At 47.1% G+C, this 13863-nt stretch overlaps 1 protein-coding gene across 1 annotated transcript in view; it reads left to right on the top strand.

Annotated features, from left to right (window-relative positions):
* The window catches only part of Vstm4 (V-set and transmembrane domain containing 4), a 79927-nt gene that overhangs the window by 25147 nt on the left and 40917 nt on the right, over positions 1-13863 (top strand). Inside the window, exon 4 of the mRNA NM_001029920.1 lies at positions 6050-6157. Coding sequence (NP_001025091.1) covers positions 6050-6157 — 108 coding nt within the window. The remainder of the gene's footprint in view (positions 1-6049; positions 6158-13863) is intronic.

Consider the following 13863-nt stretch of genomic DNA (forward strand, 5'->3'; position numbering starts at 1 on the left):
AAGACCATATCTCTTTGTAAAATTTCGTTCTAATCATGAACATGAGTGGCTAACCAATACTTTGACATAACCATTCACTTTGCCAGGACTTACTGGTTAATAGTTGCAAGTAGGGTGAGGTTTTTGTTTTGTTTTGTTTTTGTTTTGTTTTAGATCGCATTTTATCCAGTAATGAATCTTAGCATTTTGGAATTTTCTTCTACACTTCCTAGTCACTTTTTCCTCTATCTCATGACTTTCTCCAAACAAAGCAGTCCCTGGTCCCTTCTCCCTCTGTCTCTCATTTGGCTTCCTATTGGGCAGAGATAAAAGTGGCTTTCTTCTCCATAGGGGGAAGTTGTGGGGAAAGGAGCAAGGTTTTCTCCTCTCATTGCAATTGAGTAAATCGAGGCAGCCTGGCTGAGCGACCCATGTCTCCCACACTATCCTGAGTGCTGGTGCTATGCTGGTGTGGGATGGTGGTGACGTCTGCAGGATTCCCTGTGAAGCCCACGTGACAGAGGGAGCCCTGGCTCCACCTCAATGTTTACTGTGACACAAGGGGTCACGTTCTCAGGAGTGTGAGGTGGTTTTGACTGGAGTGATACAAAGACCACATTTTAAAACTGTGATAGTACAATGTCAAAAGACCTTATACATTTGGAAGGACTGTAGCAGTCAGCCTTGATGAACTTTGCAGCATGAGGTGAACCTCTAAGATACTTTGTATAATTGGCAACATTTTAAAATCCCACAGATGTTGAGTCTAAGGTTAACTCCCGATTTCTTGGTAAGTGCAATCTGTGGCCCAGCATGGATTTTCTTCTCAGTAGGGACAATCAGGGCCTGTCAAAGACCGGAAGTTGACTGTCTCACTATGCGCCTTTCATGCCCCAGGGTAGCTGTTTCCGGTGCCTTCTTTCCCTGTGCTGAAGGAGGTGGTGTTGGTGGCCATGCTACTGGCAGTGGCAACAGTAGCAGCAATTTCCCTGCATTTTGCTTTTTCAGCCCACCACAGACAGCTCTGGCAAGGTCAAGGGTGTAGTTGAAACTCTGGCACAGGATCTCAGGCCTTTTGCCCTTTTGTTCCAGATGGGAAGAGCTTCAGTGTGGGTTGTAGACAGATATCCATCCTCCTGGGGCTTAGCTAGGCCTGGCTGTGTGCCTACCCAACAAAACAAGCATTGATTGTCAGGGCTCTTGATGAGATACTGGAGTGAGTTAAAATCCCTCAGGGCTATCACTCAGGTATTTTGCCCTGAGCAAGATGGTATTACAGACTGCATTAAAAAAACAGTGGAAGCGCACAGAGTTTTATTGCTGGAACAGCTATTCCCAAGGCTCTTGCCTTTGAACTGAAAACGTAGAACACTGACCTTGGCTTTCTTGACTGCTGTTGCAGTGTGTGTGTGTGTGTGTGTGTGTGTATGTGTGTGTGTGTGTGTGTGTTGGGGCTTGGGGCTGATTGTGCAAAGGAATGCTGGGGTCACCCAGTTTCAAAGCAGCTCTGAATACCCTGTTGGGTTGCCAGGCAACAGGTACTTTTGTCCTGCCTGGCTCAGTTGGCAATCTGGGAGGATGGTTGTCACCCTGTGTTGGCCTCCCTGTCACCACATAGCCACTGCAGCCTGCTGGACCCACCATCTGCTTTGGGGAGACCTGGATTTTTTTCTTTTCTTTTCTTTTTCTTTTTCCTTTTTTTTTTTTTTTTTTTGGCAGCTTGTCTAAAACTGGCAGTGGTGTCTTTAACAGTTCAGTGACAAAAGACAAAAAAATCACAAACAGATTTAGGGAGCAGAACATGATGGTTTCTATGGCTGCTGAGTGTGATTTTTTTTATAGAGTTTTATTTTGTTATTTATGTATTAATTTGCTTTGCGTTTATTCATTCATTTTATTATTTATTTGGACAGAATGAAGTCCAGTGTCTTACACCGTCTGTGCTTGTACTTTACCATGATGCTAAATCCTTAGTCCTATGGGGTCGTTCGTTCATTCATTCATTCATTCATCCATCCATCCATCCATCCATCCATCCATTCATTCATTCATTCACTCACTCACTCATTCTGGATGCTGTAGAATTGACCTAGGGCCTCGTGCATTTTATGAGCACTCTGTCATCAAGCTGCACGCCCCAGCCTCTCTCCCCTGTGGTTTTTAAAAGCTGGGTTTAGATTTAAGTGCACAAGTTCTGTTGAGTTCGGGTCTAAAGGTTTAATTTCACTCTTCAGACAGTGTTATTTGCTTAGGCTTGAGTTCTGAGACTCTTTGGGCCATCTTTTATAAATAGATCGGATGAGATGATAAGGGTGACCTCGGGCCAGCATGCCAGCCTGAGAACAACGACTAGAACAGAGGGCACCTTGTCTGCGCTGCCACTGTGAAAAGGTGACCCTGGAGGATTCTGATTTTGTGACACTGGCTTTTGGTTAGCCTTTGTCTATAGAGAAAACTGGGGTTAGTGGCAGGGTCACTGTTCTGAAAAAGGATTACCGTCCCCTATGTAGCTGAAGAAACGGTTGGCACGGGAGACACGCTGAGGACTTCTCAGTCTCCATTGCTGCCTGGTCCAGGGAAAATGGATGAGCAGTTTTACTCTCCCTGGGAAGTGATACATTTTAAGGATGCTAAAGCTCCGAGAACAGAGAAGAGCGCATCCACTGTCACCCGTGCACAAAGACCGCATGCAGGCGAGTGGCTCCCACATGCATGTGTGCATTGCCCCCAGAGCCTCTGTGCTTGTGCTGGTTACAGAGTGACCAGATGTCCTATGACTGTGCAGTCACAGCTGCCTGGTCCCTCTTGTCATGTCTAGGCAAGATCAGAAACCACATCTAGACCTTGAATTCTTTGCCTCGGCAGGGTACAGCAGGCCCAGATGTGTGTGGAACACCTGTCTGTCGAGAATGAAAACCCTCAGAGATCACCTTCAGCCTTGTTCCTTCATAGCCCCTCCAGTCTAGAAACCAGAGAGAGAGAGAGAGAGAGAGAGAGAGAGAGAGAGAGAGAGAGAGAGAGAGCATGAATGAACAGACAGGCAGGTGAGGATGCTTTTATCCCAGAGCATAGAAACTTTAGTTAGTAAGACAGTTTTCTCATCCAAGAATGAAACAGAAGCCAGATTACCCTGTCTTTTTATCAGGGCTGACATCTGAATCCCTTAGAGACCGGCTTTGTCTCCATTTCTGTCTAGCCCCGCAAAGCCATTGAGTTATTTACCACTTTTTTAAAAATTCACACCAGCCAAGTTCCTGGAGTAATTTGCTCAACAATGAATAAATCAGGACTGGTATTGGGGGGGTCACACGATTTGGACTGTCCTGTATCCTGGTGTCCTGTCTTCAGTCTGGGTCTGTGACCTCAGTCGATCATGACTTGTCTCTCTCAGAATCCACAAGTCCCATTGTTGAGTTTCTCAATGTTGAAATGGAGGCACAAGCCTGTCCTCTCTAACCAATCCACCCTACCAGTCTATAAACCCACACACAAGGACACGTGAGCCCCTGTCCAGAAGCAGTTGGACTTCACTACCAGGGAAAGGCCACTCTATTTCCAACTAGAGCTGCTTACACCCCATGACTCTCCATTCACTGTAACTTGTCTTCCATTAGGACTTTCCCAGTAGCATGGGTGGGAAGACCCCGTGGTGGTTTATGAAGAGCATTTGATACATTAAAGGACCTTCCCACAGTGCTTCATTCTTGCACTTAGAAATCTTCCTCCAGCTCCCCTCTGCTTCCGCCATAGCTTCAGGAGCCGCATGGGGGACTCTTCTTTCTGCCCACCCATCTGCCGACTCTCTTAACTGTTAATAAATGTCATCTGCAACATACAAGTCCAGAGATAGGCAAGGCTACCTAGAGAGACTCCTGTCTCATTAAAAAAATAATTCCCTGTATCCTGTGGAACTTCCTACTTATACTTGCCCCTCATTATCCCTGGGGATTGTGTACCATGACTTCTCCAACCCAAAGACATCTAAATTCACTGGTATGCAAGTACCTTACAAAATATCTTGCAGTGTTTGCATACAACTGTGCTTATCTTTATCATTATATAGTTTATGATACTAAGTACAATGTCTGCGCTACGTAAATAGAAACAGCGTTATTTAGCCAAGAATGACAAGAAAAAAAGTCTATTCGGCATGATCAGGTTTTTAAATATTTGTTGTCTTTGACACTTTTCTGTTGCTGTGACAAAAAAAAATCATGGCCAAAGCAACTTATAAAAGAAAGCATATAATTTGGGGTTCATGGTTCCACAGTCCATGACCATCATGGTGGGGAGCATGGCAGTAAGCAGGCAGGTATGGTATGGAGCAGTAGCCGAGAGCTCACATTTTGATCCATAAGCACAAGGCAGAGAGCTAACTGGGAATGGTGTGGGCTTTTAAAACCTAAAATCCCACCCCCAGGGACACACCTCCAAAAAAGCCACACCTCCTAGTCCTTCCCAAACAGTTCCATCAATCGTGGACCAGACAAATCATTTAAATATACGAGCCCCTGGGGTATATTCTCATTCAAATCTCTACATTCATTTATATTTGTGTACACAAATGTTTCCGTCTATGTATATCTTTGCACTCTATGTGTGCAGTGCCCTCAAAGGCAGTAGAGGGTGTTGGTTCCTGTAGAACTACAGTTAGACAATTGTGAGCCACCATGTGGGTGCTGAGAACCAAACCTGAGTGCTCCAAAAGAGCAATGAGTACTTTTAGTCACTGAACCATTTCTCTAGCCCCCAATGTTGTTTTTTTTTTTTCTTTTTAACAATAGTTTTGATCCATGATTGATTCAGTTTGTGGATATGGAAAAGGGAAGTACAGAGAAGCAACTACACTTCACGTTTAGTTCAAAATTCTATGGAGCCAGGATCAGAAATCTACTCAGTCTAGCTTAGACAAAAATGTTGGGCAACTCTAAGAACATGAAAGAACTTACTGACTCCAGGCATGGAGTCTGTACCGGGCCTCCCGAGGACCTTGGCCAGGTAGCCTTCCTCTTGACTCAGAGGTTCTGCCAGAAGCTCAGATCTTGAGAAGGTAATGTGTGAGATGATTTAAGGTTCACATTTATGAATGCTCGTCCTAAAATTTTTTATCACGAGGAAAACATGTAGAAACAATAATTAGTCAGTGGTAGGTGATCTGAATAATTGCTTAGTGGGCTAGAGAGATGGCTGGGTGGCTAAGGGCTCTTAGTCCCATTGCAAAGAAACAGAGCTTAGTTCCTAGCACTGCCATTGGATGGCCCACAATCGCCTTCAACTCTAGGGGAACAGATGCCCTTATTTAGCCTCTACAAGTACTTGTATGCACACACACACACACACACACACACACACACACAGACACACACACACACACACACACACACACACACACACACACACACACACCTTGAAAAAAGAATCGAGTATTTTCATTTCCTAAAACTTTTCCAAAATAGCTTGTCCACTTTTGATCACTACCAGCCCAGTTGGAGTGACCTAATTTAGCTGCATCCTCATCAGCCGTCGGAGTGGTGTGTGGACATTCTTGTTCTGGTTTCCTTTTGCAACTCTATCGTGACTAAGCAAGTTGAATACACTTATGTATGTACTCACCACGACATATTCTGTGTGGTGAAATGTCTCTGCATGCTTTACCCACTTTCCAGGAGGGATCCTTGGCTTACTGTTTATCGATAATTTTTGAGAGTTCTTGACATAGTCTATGTAGGACTCCCCGTCTGGATATCTGCTTTTAAGTGCTTTCTCAAACTGCAGCTTGACTTTTCACCTTCTTCATGCAGCGGTCCACAGAGTAAGAGTTTTCACTTACAGTGAATTAAACTTACTGTCTCTAATGACTGAACATGTGTGCTGGGTGGGTGACCGGCCTCTGAGCTGTATCCCTATCCATCAAGATTTACTCAAAGGGAGATGCCTCTGATGACAAGTCTAGGCACTCTGCCTCTTAGACTAGATCTGAGGGTTTTCCTCTTGTGCATTTTTCTCTTTACATTTGAAGTTCTTTTAGTGGTGGTTCGTCCCAAGCTAACTGTAACAATGTGCTTTTCAGATCTCTATGTGTACGCTGTCCTTGTGTGCTGCGTGGGGATCCTCAGCGTTCTGCTCTTCACCCTGGTCATTGCCTGGCAGTCTGTGTTTCACAAGAGGAAATCAAGAGGTAAGAAAACAGATAAGGTCATGTCTGGAATAGAAAGCCACCCACCCACACACAGGCGGAAGATGCTGGGCAAAGTATCACCTTGGTGGGAAGGCATCCTGGGTCAGCAGTTGTTTACCTGGGTCCAAGCAAACAGAATGAGGTGGCTTGCTTCTTATAGGTGTTGCTGAAATAAGCTGACCACTGTTACACCAACTAAATTCCCTTTTCTCACACTTCTTCCCTCCTGGGGCTTCGGGTTACTTAACCATGACCATGGTGTTCACCCTGAGCAGCCTGGGGCTGGAACAGCTTGACTTTGCATTTGGGCTCAAACAGTGACTTTGGGGGCTTGCAAATATCTTCTTGGCAGGCAGGTGGGACCTGTGAGGTCCCTCTCTGTCCTTTTCCTGTCCAGTGCCTACTCCTTTCTTGGCAGAGTCCCTGATACCCTGCAGGCTGTCCTCAGTCTTTTCTCTCCCCTTGTGCTTTCTGTCTCAGACATTGCAGTCTGACTCCTATCTCCCCATGAATGCTGCTGACAATGATGGCAGCCCACATCTCTTATTGAGCTCAATTCTCCAAGTCTAGCGGTTCTAAGAATCTGCCCAGCTGTCCACCTTTGTTCTGTTCTCTAAAGATGTCTCAGCAGACCTTCTTCCAGGATGTTGACTGACTCTTCGGGACTTGCTTGAGCTTCTCTTTCTTTAATGAGTATTTCTCATGCTCACCCTCCCCCAGAATCTCCGAAAGTAGTGGAAAGAGGACACAGTTGCTCTCAGAAATAACCAAGACACACGGAGCCTAGCTTCAATGGCACCTCCTCCCTGAGCAGCCAGGGATCCAGCCTCTGTCCTTGTTCTTCTTCATGGAGACTTTGGGGACAAGAGTGCACCCATCTGAGAGCTGGGAAAGAGGAGACACTCAAACCCCTGAGGACATTCACGGTGACCTGTGAGTCACTGTCACTTTTAGGCTGAGGGTATGAATGAAGGGAGAGTTAGCTTCTGCTCATGTTCATAGGGACCTTTAAACTGGGAAGTTGAATGACAGCTATGAAGGAGACCCTCCCCAGAGAAGTGGGCAAGACTGAGGAAGCCAGCAAGGGAGAATGGGCATCCAGGGACCGATACCCATGGGAAACTGTTGCTCATGGGGTAAGGAGGGAAGGTTCTGGGACCTGTAAGTGCTGCTGTTGTTGTGGGACCTGGAGGTTAAGAGCACTGGCTGCTCTTCCAGAGAACCTGCATTCAATTTCTCACCACGAGCATGATGGTTCATAACCACCGTTAGCTCCCCTGGGAAATCTGATAGCTTCTCAGGGGCTTCTTCCAGTACCAGGTCTGAACATGGACACATGAGCATACATGTAGGTAAAACAAACCACACGTAAAATGAAATAAAGAACTGCTGGAGGAGAGGTGGTCCAAAAGAGCAGTTCAGCCAATGTCTAGCTGGGGCAACACGAGGGCTGGCTCAAGCAGCCTGTGTGCGCAGTCTCCCTCCACCAGCGCAGCAGTCCCTAGGTGCTTCTTCCCCGTGAAGTTAAACCAAAGCCAGCAAGTATGAAAGGCAAAGACGCCATCAGCGGTTTCCAGGGGTTGGATACAGTTGACCGGGAGCAGAGAGTGGCACATGCAGCCCTGGGAATGGAACCAGGTTTCTCTCCACTAGAGCACGAATGCTTCCCTCCGGCCTTGCGTTTCACTGTGCTGCCCTTGGGTACCTTCCTCCACAGCATCTGCCACCCCATTAAGATAACCCAGCGTTCCCCTGGTTCCCAGCCCTCAGCTGCTTCTCTGAGCTTGTGGCAAATGTGGCCCATGGGTATTGGCCCTTTGCCTCTTTTCCAGAGAACTCTGTGTGAGGCAGAGGCCATGCGAGTGACAGATCCTCCTTGGAATTTGGCTCGTGACAGATGCTCCACAAATGATGAACAAATAGATTTGCTTTCCAGCTGCTCTGCTCCCAGCTGTTGGAGCTTAAAAGGCACCAGCGCTAGCAATCTCTACGCTGGGTGTGTGTGTGCTCAGGGCAGCTCTACCAGGGCTTGGGAAGACGTGGACTGTGGATTCCGTGGGATTTGAGGCCCAGGACTCAAAGAAATGCCAAGAAGAGCAGGCAAGACACACAGGGCCATCTGGCCTCTTCCTCTAGACCTCACAGAAAAGCCTCAAAGAACGGAGCTGATAGCTGGCTCATCACCAAGATGGGCTGAAGGGCGACCACTTGTGCTCCGCCTCTGAAGCCCTACACAGCTGTCAAGAGCATTGTCTGAGCACCTGCCATAGACTATGCACATGGTTCTATGCCTCCATGTCCTGTGTAGCCTGCATGGTTCCCATGAGACAATGAGCACGACAGTATCCCTAAACTAGGCAGTGACTGAAGAGGGCTCTAGCTGTATTCTAGAAAACCCACAGACATCCGAGGGTGACCTTTGTGAAGGGACTTTCCTCCAACTTTCCATGGGGGCTATTGATAAGGTTCTATCCCAGCAGATTCTCCTGGCTTCTGTGGTTCTGGGGTAACCTCTTGATATGTCGGAGTTTCAGAGAGGGCAGTGATCCTTTATAAGTGACTCTTAAGGGCTACATAGAATGGGTATGAAGACATGGTGCTATGGTTTGAACATATGATGTGCCCATGACATGTTCATGTGTTTGAGGCCGGGTCCCTAACTGATAGGACTACTTTGGGCAGTCCTTGGAACTTCAGGAGGTGGCACATAGCTGGAGAAAGTAGGTCACTGGGGTTTTCTTGTCAGTGTCCCTGTCCTTGTTTGTTCTCTGCTCTGTACCTACCAAGAACTAAAGAGCAGTCTCAGACAGCTGCTACTCCCTCCGAGGTGTTCTGCCCGAGCACACAAGGCCAAACGTCAGTGGGCTGAATCCTCTGCAGTCTGGGAACAAGCAGCTCTGTCCTCCTTTTTGTGTGTATGACCAGCTATTTTGGTCACAGCTACATAAGGGTCAGTAATTGACATACATGTGACCGAAGTGAGTATGGGTAGATTCAGAGAGACTTTAAAATCCGGGAGTAAGGTTGCTCATAAGTCCCAGCTCAGGAGTTTTAGGGAAATTACAAAACAAAGTACACACGTTCAGTGTGCATGCCCTTGTAACATCTGCTGTATATCTAGATGGAGCAAAACCATACCTAGACACCGTATGTTTAAATTAAGTGAGCTTGGATCCTGGGTTCTTACGAATGGGTTCTTCCTCCTCAGTGTGAATTCCAAAGGGTCAATGAAGGGGAACAAATGACTTGTGGATCATGTCATTACTACTTGTCTAGCATCCCTGTCCTCTGCCTGCCAGGGAGTCCTCATCAGCACCACAGAGTCATCCCCCAAGAAACCCAAGTTACCTCTGGTTATTGGATTCCCCTTGAATACAAAAGGCATTGAGCAGAGTATTTCCAGTTTTGATGCTCTGTGCTCTGAGCTCAAGGATACTGAGTTTTTAGAAACTGGTAGACAAGTCCAGTGAGGATCCAAATCCTTGGGTGGATCTGCTTCTGTCCCAGTGCTTTCTGGGATATTAATCCTGTGAGTTCTCATTTCCTGGTGGGAATGAAGAGAAAACAGAACAATGTTGATTGGTCCCAGCATTCTGTCTCTCCCACTGCAGAACCAAAAGCTTGGGGAGAAAGATGGGGTACAACCCAGTTACCACAGGTGGCTGGGGAATAATTGACTGCTCTGGGGGTCTGAAGTGCTGGGCTGTTTCCATAACAACCACTTGGCCAAGGCATACCACAGGAAGCGGCCCTCTCTTGTGGGCTAGCTGCTGTGAATGGCTTGGGTTCACATTGAGAACCATTAAGCATCTGTGGGCCATACTGCATGTGTCCAAATGATTCTGTAATTCTAAGGCCCTTGTCGTTTTTTATAATGGCCTCACATCCCATGCATTGAATTACAACAAATTTACATCATTGGAACTACAGCTAAAACTGTAAATAAAGGGCTGAGTGTAGTGCTTGGTTTGAAGAGGGGCCAATTCTTACTAGGGGTCTACTAAGAGCCTGTTGGTGTTTAGGTTTTCCCTTCAAGGTGTGTGGACTTTTTGCATGCATGTTTGGGGAAGCCAGCCCCTCCTGTAGGGGTCACAGAGCACTGAGTTTTGTAGGCTGTTCCTACCCAACAGTGCTGCTTGGTTCCTGCAGCAACGTTAAGGACATCAGAGTAGCTGACCCACTCCTGAGGACCCTGCATTATTCTTAGCTCTTCCAACGCCAAGGGCAGTAGGCCAGCTTTCTCGGCTGCTGTTCTGCTCCAGCCATTGCTGCTATGTTTCCAGGACACCCAGCTGGGCTATGAGCAAAGCTAATTGTACCCATGTGTTCCAGTCTCGTGCAAGCATATTTCATTCTGCTCCCTAGCACAAACTGCTGTCCTGCTCCATTTTAGTGTCCACAGTCACTGGGACCTTATCCCAGTCTCTCTTTAGCTGAGTCACCTTGGAGAATACCAGTCCTGGGGTCCAGAGGACTGAGCCCTGAGTTATGATGGTTTTTCAGGGCGGTGGTTTCCAAGGCCACTGATTTTCAGGAGCCTATCTGGTCTTGCTGGCCCAGAGAGCTGGCCCAGGGAGCTGGCCCAATGATCCCCCAACCTTCTGTGCCTGAGCTTCCAAAAATACAGTCTCTAAGGCACCTTGGGATCAAGCAGGAGCAGGGCTGGCTTTTCCTTACCATGTATTCTCTCCACTGTTAGCTCTCGTTCCTTCCCACTTACAGTCTGTCTTCTAAGACCAGAGACTGAACAGTTCGAGGGCCATTACAACCTATCCCTCCCCTGCCTGCATCCCTCTAAGGAAGAATCAAAGAGCTTATGGACTTTTTCTCCACAAGTGCAAGGAAGGGGGAACAAGGGACTGACTCCAACTCACAGCCAGACCAGGGTGAGAGAAGTGACTACAAAAGACAGAATGGTGGCTACAGAGAACGGAAGGATAACCTGGAGTTGGAGAACCCTGCCATCCTCAAGGTCAACCTCCTTTGTTCTTCTGCAGAAAGCTCCACTGGCTATTTGGGGTCCTACTGTTTCTTGACAAGCCCACTAAGAATGGTGGAAGAGAGGCCATCTTCCCTTTGTGAGTCTTGTGAGTCTTCTAGTAGGTTCCTTGAAAGAGTCTTGGACTTGAAGAATAGATTCAAGTCCTAGTCTTGGATGTGGGCAGAAGAGGCATCCTGTTAGCCTTCCATGAATGTGAAAAGATCCCAGAGGAAATCAGCTTAAGGGAGGAACAGTCTCTTTTGCCTCACAGATTAGGAGCTTTTAGTTTCCGGTCACTTAGTCCCCATAGCTTTGGCCCTCAGGGACGCAGGACCTCACGTCAGCGAGCATGCCCTGAGCAGAACACTCCTGCTAGTGGAGATTTGTCTCTACAACCTGTCTCAGTTAGGCTTCCTATGTTTATAGATACTTGGTATTTGGTCATTCTCAGATTTCTGATGGGGTTGAAGACTGATTATAGTCTCATAGCCTACTCAGGCTGTTTAACTTTGAAAATGCAATATTTAATTAAATAGTTATCAGATAGCATACGAGCTAGCCAGGATATAACATAGATTTTAAGCCTTTCTTAAACTGAAATAGATAACTAAATATTCTGGTTAACTGATAAAATGTTGGACTGGGTGTTAGGGGTATTTATGTGTTTAAATTGCAAAATGATAAATAGTAGTACTCAGCTTATATATCAAAGGAAAGCGAAGTATAGGTTGATGTCATTATGCAGATGAAGGCAGGTACAGGATAAAATGAGGTCTGTCCTTGGATGAGAAGGAAGGATGGATGGGAGAAAAGTTTTAGAGGGAGGAGGAGACTGGAGCAAGAAGAGGGGAGCAGCAGAAAGAACATGGAGGCAGATGTTAAGATTTCTCTCTGCACGTTTACAGGTTGTTATGACTATTCTTAAGGGATGGATGTGTACAGGCTTTTGTGCTGTTTAGATGGTCAGTTATATCTTGTCAATTGGATCAGAGGTTATTGTGTTGTGTGTTCTTTCATGTGGTGATTTAATTGAGTTCAAGAGATCGTGTGGTAGCTGGACACACTGGGCCGCCACAGAATTGGGATGTGTGTGTCTGGCATGGTGGCAACCTGCCTTGGGAACTAGATGGGTGGAGAGATTGCTGCCGAGCTCAGAGAGTAGCCATCATCAGTGTGATATGGGATGGAGCTTAGTGGGTGAGACGCTTTGCTGACTGAGATGAAAACATCTCACAGATGCCGTGTGGCCCTACTGTGCCAGTACTAGTTCGGGATAAAAGAAACGCCTTTTATATTACACCACAACACACTTCATCCCATGGCTTCTTGGAAGCAGAAAGGGAGGCAAGAGCCCAGAAGAAGCCAGTGAGCTGTGAAGCCTGCTGTGACTGCACACCTTAGGGCTTGTTCGATTTTGATGGTGTCATTGCCACTTGGGGCTGCTGACCAGAACATAGGACAGAATACAACAGACAGGGAACATTATATATGGTGGTTTTCATTGGCTAAGTGTGGCTGTTAAGTGGTTCCTGTTACCAAATTTCTGCTTCCCCCGTGTGACAGAAATGGGTAACACCATCCTAATGAATGTGTTGGCCTGAAGGGGTTGTCTGAGCAGGTCTGCTTCCTGGAGCAGGAACTCTTGGCTTCTACATGATGAACAGACAGTGTTATGCAAAGGGACGGGGTGCACTTTTGCCCTGACTCCTAGGAAATGTAGGCAGGGCCGTGGACTGAGCCCAGAAGTCAGGCAGCGTTTTCCCAGGCTGTGTGGCTCCATGACCTGGGAACTTGAGTAGGTAGAGAAAGCTCTCTACAAACAGGATCCTGGATGCTATGGAGACCTTGCTCTGGGACTGCTGCAGTGAGAGAGGAGCTCTTGTGACTGAGTCAAAACATCCACAGGCCTAACAAGGGACTCAGAAACTCCTGGGAGACCACAGTAAGTGCAGAGGAGACGTGTGTGTGTGTGTGTGTGTGTGTGTGTGTGTGTGTGTGTGTGTGTGTGTGTGTGTGTGGTGTGTATGTGAGAGAGAGAGACAGAGAAACAGAGACAGAAAGACAAAAGAGACAGAGACAGAGAGAGACACAGAGACAGAGAGAGAAATACAGAGAGAGACAAAGAAAGAGAAAAAGACAGAGATCACCCACACTCTAGACTCCCAGCACTTCAGTGGAGCTGCTGAGGTGGGGGTGTGGTTTCTTCAGCTTGACTTCCCACTCCTAGTAGAAACAGTAATAGTGATAGGCCCAGCTGGGGAAGTTACAGCCTTGCAGACCCGACATACTTTTGGAGGCCTGGGCGATAGCTTTTACCTGAGAATGAGGATAAGGGTGGGCAGGAGCAAGAGTCTAGGGCTGGAGTTTGTCAGCAGGGCTGAGAAGTACTCGCCTTCCTTCCAGAACCGTCAACGATAACTCAGAACAAGACTGTGTGTCTTGTGTTTTTATCTCTGAGGACCAATACTACACACTAGGCCCTGGAAGGCAGGAATGGAGGGCTATCCCAAGAGTCACCCCTGATGGGCTTCTTCTCCTCCTGGACTCCTAACCCCAAGAGCTAGCACCATAATTAGGATGACCCTGTCTCACCGGGAAGCCTCCCTCACATTCTTGAATCATTGCTGTGTGGGCTCTGCCTCTACAGAATCCAGGTCAGGCAGGGGCCACTCAGAAGTGATCGGCATGTTGCTGTACCTAGTGATTGGAGACTGGGAGCATGCAT

The sequence above is a fragment of the Rattus norvegicus genome, chromosome 16 (genome assembly GCF_036323735.1).
Source record: "Rattus norvegicus strain BN/NHsdMcwi chromosome 16, GRCr8, whole genome shotgun sequence".
NCBI lineage: Eukaryota > Metazoa > Chordata > Mammalia > Rodentia > Muridae > Rattus > Rattus norvegicus.